We start from the raw sequence: 7,731 nt of genomic DNA on the forward strand, positions 1-7,731 counted from the left end.
ACAGTTTTGTAAATATAAAAAAATAAAAGAATAAAAAATAATTTAATAAATATTTTAAAAGACAAATAATTCAAATAAAAAATTATATAAATATCGTGCTTAAATAAGATTAAAGATTATACGATAAAAATATTAAAATTATAATTTTTTTTTATTTTTAAACTGTAATTTAATTGATAATTATCAATATTATTAAATTAAACGTTTATTTTGATTTTAAAATTGAAATATCACAAATTAATTATAACTAAAAACAAAACTGTTGTCATCCAATTTTAGGACGTACATGTCATTACTTCGACATTAGGACAATAGCCGCGACTAACTTTGACCAACCGACAATATATTTTTATGCCAAATTGTTTTACAGTGACAAAATAGAGTTTATAAACAGCAAACATGGTCGTAAAAGGTAAAGACGTTGCTTTAGATTTCTAAAGATAAACTAATTTTTATTTACTAAAAAAACTTATAAATTTTAATATTTGATACAATAGTATGATATTTTAATATTTAAAATTTATATTGTTTCAAAAATATTAAATTAATCAATTTAATTATTATTTCAAAAAGAAATAAATTAATTAGATTAATTTGATGAATAATTTTTCACTAAAATATCTAAAAATATTTATTATAAACTAAAATATTATAAATTTTTAAAAACTCATACATAAATTTGCTCTGTTATGGGCCGCTCTGACACAAGACCAATGTAATAATTAGGACATTGGTTGCGGTTCACCTACCGACAATTTCCCCTACCAATAGTTTCATATTTTTATGCAAAACAAAGCAATATTATATGAAGAAAAACCAATGTAATAATTACATCATAATTACAAAGAAAAACCAATTTCACCAACGAAGTTTCTATGCAAAATAACACATTATAAACACAAAAACCAATGTAGTAACTACATCATATTTTTTCAATCATATTCAATGGAAAAACATCACATAGTAGTAGTTCCTAGTGCAGGGTTCACACAGCTAGTCCCAATTATAGAATTCTCCAAACGCCTTATTCATCTCCACCCACAATTTGAAATCACATGCATAATCCCTTCCATTGGTTCACCACCATCTTCCTCTAAATCTTACCTTCAAACCCTTCCACCATCCATTTCTTCTATTTTCCTTCCCCCCATAATCCTTGACCAAGTTCCAAATGATGAAATCCTTGCAATGCAAATTGAACTCTCAGTAAAATACTCTTTGCCACACATAAAACAAGAATTAAAGTCCTTATGTTCAAGATCCAAAGTTGTAGCTCTGATTGTTGATGTTTTTGCACATGATGCTTTGGATTTAGCTAAGGAACTTAACCTCTTGTCTTATGTATACTTTTCACTAGCTGCTATGCTTCTTTGTAATCATTTGTATTCATCAAAAGTAGATGAAATCCTTTCTAATGAGTCTAGGGACCCAAATGAACCAGTAAAGTTTCCAGGTTGTGTACCACTTTATGCTAAGGATCTCCCTCTTCCTTTTAAACTTAGATTTAGTAATGCTTACAAAAATTTCAATGAGCGTGCAAAAAGGATTAACCTTACTGATGGGGTTTTTGTGAATAGCTTTGTTGAACTTGAAGTAGAGGCTATAAGTGCCTTGAAGGAAGAGATTAGAGGGAGTAATAAGCCTAAGGTTTTTTATGTTGGACCCATAATTCAAAAAGGGTCAATTTTTGGTGAGGAAAATGGGTTGGGTTTGGAGTGTTTAAAATGGTTGGAAAAGCAAGAACCTAAATCTGTTTTGTATGTGTCATTTGGAAGTGGTGGCACACTTTCACAAGAGCAATTTAATGAATTAGCATATGGGTTGGAATTGAGTGGTCAGAAGTTTCTTTGGGTTGTGAGGGAACCAAATGGTGTTGCTAATGCTTCTTATTTTGGTGGTGAAATTGAGGACCCTTTGAAATTTTTACCAAATGGGTTTTTGGAGAGAACAAAGGAACAAGGATCTGTTGTTCCTAATTGGTGTCCACAAATTCAGATACTTGGACATAGTTCAACTGGTGGATTTTTATCTCATTGTGGTTGGAATTCAATACTTGAAAGTGTTGTGTGTGGTGTGCCTATAATTGCATGGCCATTGTTTGCTGATCAGGGAATGAATGCTGCTATGCTATGTAATGGTGCAAAAGTGGCATTGAGACCAAAAGTTAATGAAAATGGGTTGGTTGAAAGAGATGAAATTGCTAGTGTTGTGAGAGAATTGATGGAAGGTGAAGAAGGACTTGAAATTCGTAAGAGAATGGATAATTTGAAAAAATTTGCTGTTGACACAATGGATGACAAGGGATCATCTACAAAGGCTTTGTCAGAAGTGGCTTCCATTTGGAAAAACATTTAGTAAAATATATTTGGAAGTGCGTTAGATATCTAAATAATGAAATATCCTCATGTATTTCTCGTTAGTTTCTTTATTATCGAAAATAAAAATTTGTTTTATGTTGTTTTTTTAAATAATGTAATCTCCAAACTTATGTGCTTTCCTGAAGTATTAAGGTGCATTCCTAAATAAAGGTAACAGAAAAAAAGAACAAATGATAGTGGCACAATAAAAACATCCTTAAAGTGCAGAGCAAAATAGAATATGAGGAGATCCAATTAGGCACCAAACCATAGCAACATTGATATTGAGTAGATGACTTTTTAACAGTGACTAATAGTAAAAACGATTTTAAAAAAAAATTGAAATTTTAAAAAAATTTATGAAAATAAATAAATAAAACTCTAGATTATAAGAACAAATATATATTTAAGTCTTATAAAGTCAAATAAAAATTAAATATAATTAATATATTAATATGTATATTTATTTATTGGATCGTTTATAGGTTCTAAAGGATAGCACCATTGGATCAAAATGTAAAGGGTTATTTGTGTTTTTGCTCCCTAATATTTGGTTGAATTTTAATTTTAGTCTTTTTAATTTATTTTTAGATTCCATCCCTACAGCCTCAAATTCCATTGCATTTGGTCCCTCATTTATCCATGTCACTTAAAGTGGGTTGACATAGACAAAATCCTATTATTGCAAATTACATGCAAACTCTTATGGCATGCCCAAAAGATTTTTGCCGTCACATGAGACTGTGTTGTCATGTCATGTCATAAATTTTGACGTGGTTGTCATGTGGCATGGACAAACATCAAAATAAAATATAATTAAAAGTATCAAAAAAAAAAAACTATAAAGTATATAGTTGAAAATAGAAGAAAAAATAAATATTTTATTTTATTGATTTATACTTCTTTTCGTCATCAGATATATTTCAGTATTAATATATTGACTCTTCTCATTAGTTAACTTATTCTGCTTCATTTAAGCACAAATATTTTGTCCATTTTGTCATTGAAGAATTTCAAAGACACATAAATTTGATAAAGATTTATCCCAAAAACATCAAGACAATTTTCAAAAACATATATGTAGATGATTGATTCTCAATTGAGTTTCTAGCTGCATTGTACACTAATCACATAATGAAATATCTTCTTAGATAATTTAATTTAAGATGATATTTTCAGACATATAACTTAAATTTTTTTACTCCATTCAATGAACACAATTAAAATCATTTTTCATTTATGTTCTTCTCTTTAAACATTCAATCATCTTAATATAGAGATTCTATTATGCTATTCAAAATATCATTGAAGAGTGATTTCTCAATTATAAACAATATTTCTATAACACCAAAATCAAGTTTGGAAAATTTTAACTACATGATTGATTGCCAAGAGTTTTTTTTTTCAAATTGACTCTTGTTAAGAGCTGAAATTGTCATTTGAAAAAAAGATTATATGCTAATGCATGAAGTTCAATAATAGATTAAAAATAGGATAGAAACAAAAACATACAGTAAGTCAAACCATTTAATTGATATTTCCAACAATAAAGAATCTTTACTCTTACATGATAAAGTGCTCAATCAAGAGATCGAGTTCTGATACCAATTAAAGGTGTTGGAAAACACACAAAAGTTGGTTGAATTGTGTTGATTATTTATGAAAATCAAATTCAATTGCTAAATAGAAAGATGTGTTCTTTAACATTAAATTTATTATTGTAAATCATTTGAGTTAAATAAAGTTGAATCATAAAGAACTTAAATCAAATAACATAGTTGAGAAAGAGAAGAGACACAAGTATTTTTATACTAGTTTCACAACAATTGTTGTTACATCTAGTGATTCCTTTACAAAGAAACTTTGTCTCAATACAGTCCATAACTTAATCTACAATTAAATAGCATACAACTATTCTATGATCTACCTCTTCAAGCTACAAGTTATTTTTTCTTTTCCAGGCTCCAAGTATTATTTTCCCTGCAACTCCAGGCTCCAAGTATTCTTCACCTCTTCAGGTACCTCTTTTTGGATTAAAAAGTTGTTGCTATTATCGGGTTTGCATACATTCATTCAACTATGTTTCTTAGTTGACACATAATCTTTCTTCGGATGTTTAACTCTTATTGAGAGAATAATACAATTCAATTCATATATCAATTCGAGCATATAAAAACAATTTGATTGATTTGCATCAATTTCTAATAACTCTCAACATAAAATATTTTTCATTCATTCTTTTCTTTTGATGTCTTCATGGGATTTTTCATAAATCTTCTTTGAACATTGTCTTTTTCTTTTGATACATTAATCATTTTGAAATATTCTTTTCTTGTATCAAAATCTTATCCTCAAAATGTTCATGATTTGGTGATTTCTTTTGGAATGATGAAGATCATTGAGAGTATCATGGTCATCACAATGATCAACTTCATTGAATATCGTTCCTCATAATATCAAACCTTTATTAATCAAACATAATTAAATCAGATTTCATCAATCTTCTTTAGTTGTGAAAATGTTTCTATTTAAATACTGAAGAATATATTCGTTGGAAATACTATTGTTGGAGTTCTTGACAATTAACAATAGTACATTGAGTCGTTAAAAGATTGGTAATATTTATAGTACTATTTCAGGCTATTGTACTACATAAAAAAATTGTATTGTACAAATTAGAAGATATAAGTCATTTCCATATTCTTATGCCATGGCATTAGAGGACCAAGTTTTTTTGTATTTCAGATGAATATCAATAGTTTAAGTCAATTTTTAATGTTGACTTATTAACCAGCTACATTGACTTTTCCAAATAACAACTTTATCAGAGGAAATAGTACTTCATAGAAATTCCAAAGACATTTTCTTCATCAGAGAATTTGTCTTTTATCATAGCATTGGCTTTCTCAATTGTGACACCCTAAACCCCAAAATAACATTTATAATAATATATACTAAATTATTTGAAGAATACTTGCAGCAGATAAAGAAAATTTATTAAAGAGAATAAAAACTTTAATATCTAATTTAGGATATCACGTTTCTCTAAATACACATGTAACAATTCAACTTTGTTCCTCAATTAAAACAATGGAATACCATTGAACTTGATTTAACTAGAATTTCTTGATTTCATTACCAAGACTTACTCGTACTAGTTTTCATATAAAAAATCATTTGTAATAACATAAGTAAAATACACATCACAACTCTTAATTCCCAGTATCACCAATCAGAGCGGGATTTCTCCCAAACTTGAACTTCAAGACTCAATAACTTGTAATAACTGCGATTTTGCAAATGCAAGGCCAAACCAGTCAAACACAAACAACGAAGGAGGTGTGTTTTGAAATCATGTTGATAGTATAATATAAATAAGAGGAACATGCAATTAATCATCAATAAACCATATTATTACACAAACATTCTTCAGAGAAAAACATCACATTGTATAGTCAAAATCACTCAAGGAAAATCAATAAATTTCACTATAATATCAAATCGTTTAAGAGAAATTAGCACCACACACGATATATATTAATCACAACAAAACAATCACAATAAAATGCAATGTTATGCATGAGCTTAGACTCTACTTCACAATGTGGTACCATTCTAACTCTGAAGTACTTGGTTGGGAGGCTTGATACTATGTCACCATCCAGGTGGACGGACAATTCAAATTGGCCCTGTCCTCATAGATCCTCTCAACTCAACCCGAGACACATATACGCGACAGTCGAGGTAAACGTGTGTTGTGTGGTAGCTCCCGACATTTAAAGTGCTACCTCCAAGTCACCTAGGAATTCTCCACCCGAATACCTCCAAGGTCTAACAGTCTTGCCTTAAGGCTCAACAGTAGACCGCCACGATCAGGATCATTCAGTTGCACTTCTCCGAAATCACTAAGCTTGTCAGGCCCTACCTATATGATGACAAAATAATCTCCACTTCACAAATTCTCAATATTTATTTTCTCCTCTCGTTGGTCTATGGTACTCCCTTAAGACCTTCATCTCAAACACAAATTGGAATCACAATATTCTCATCATAATTTATAACATCACTATCATTAATCACACGTCATCACATATACTCATCACAATCTTATAACATCAATCTCATCAATCATACATCATCACATAGACTTATCACAAATTTATAACATCATTATTTTGAATTATACATCATCATAATCACATAAAACTTATCAAAATGCATCCACCTTTTATTATCACATCACCTAAACATGTCTAATCAAACATATTCATAAAATTCATTTGACATCCAATATCACAATAATATCAAATATCACACATTTAACGATAATAAATCAAATATCACAATAATATCAAGTGTCACACATTTAACGAAATTAAATCAAATATCACAATAATATCAAATGTCCAACATTTAACGAAATTAAATCAAATATCACAATAATATTAAATACCACACATTTAACGAATCAATCAACACTTTATAAATATTTCTATTCCATATTTTAATCTCACAATTTCTATTTTGCATATTAATTAATTTATCACTCAAAGGGCTATTAGCGTACGTAGCGAGCCCCAGATGAATTGTTGGGAAATACGGTTTTCCCGTTCATCTCACAATATATTATACCCATGAATTCAAACACTCTCTCATCCCTTACCTTATTTTGACGTTTTCATCTATGAATATGATTTCACGACCAAACAGTCTTTGTTCTTTAACTCTTTGTCCTTCAATCGATCTAACTCGACAGTTTATGGGTAAACGTCAAAAATAAATTATGAGGAGATATTCTAAAAAACTAAATTCAGAAATCGGTCAAAGAAAATTACCATAAACCAGAAAACCAATCAGTGGATAATATAACAACTTTTCACATGGTCGTTTTGACATTAGTTTCACTCAAATCGGACTTAAGGTGAAGGAGAACGGTGCAAAATAACGAATTCTACCAACGGAGAAGTCGGATATTTTAGAGAGAAATTGTGATGGTTAAAAATATGAGGAAGTATGTTTATTTGACTACCTAAATGGATAAAACAACATACTGAAATTTGGACGAGGACGGAGAAAATTTTCTGGCATAGTTATTGATCGCTGGTGCCAAACGATAGGATTGTTGATGGGTTTACTCTTTTCTTATATGGCTGCTGCAACTCATTTCTTACTTTTCTTATTTTTATTTTATTAACATAATTAGGGTTAACATAAATGGGTCAAACCCATTTTTCCTTTATTTAAGTTATGTTTTACTATTATTATTTTTATTTTGCTAAAACAAAATTAATTGTTACTTAATTTCATTTTTTTAATACTCTTCCAAACATCATTAAATTTTCAAAACATTACTAATATTTCATAATTAATATAT

At 29.1% G+C, this 7,731-nt stretch overlaps 1 protein-coding gene across 1 annotated transcript; it reads left to right on the top strand.

Moving 5' to 3' along the window:
- The first annotated feature begins 856 nt into the window (after positions 1-856).
- On the top strand, positions 857-2,502 carry LOC113785788 (hydroquinone glucosyltransferase-like). The gene has a single exon (XM_027332804.2). The coding sequence runs from the start codon at positions 946-948 to the stop codon at positions 2,353-2,355; it is 1,410 nt and encodes a 469-aa protein (XP_027188605.1). The 5' UTR covers positions 857-945; the 3' UTR covers positions 2,356-2,502.
- Positions 2,503-7,731: the final 5,229 nt, after the last annotated feature.

This window comes from Cicer arietinum, chromosome 3 (assembly GCF_000331145.2).
Source record: "Cicer arietinum cultivar CDC Frontier isolate Library 1 chromosome 3, Cicar.CDCFrontier_v2.0, whole genome shotgun sequence".
NCBI classification, from domain to species: domain Eukaryota; kingdom Viridiplantae; phylum Streptophyta; class Magnoliopsida; order Fabales; family Fabaceae; genus Cicer; species Cicer arietinum.

Bases quoted from the DNA above. Each gene is read 5' to 3' on its own strand.
- LOC113785788 (XM_027332804.2), top strand. From the start codon at position 946: ATGGAAAAACATCACATAGTAGTAGTTCCTAGTGCAGGGTTCACACAG.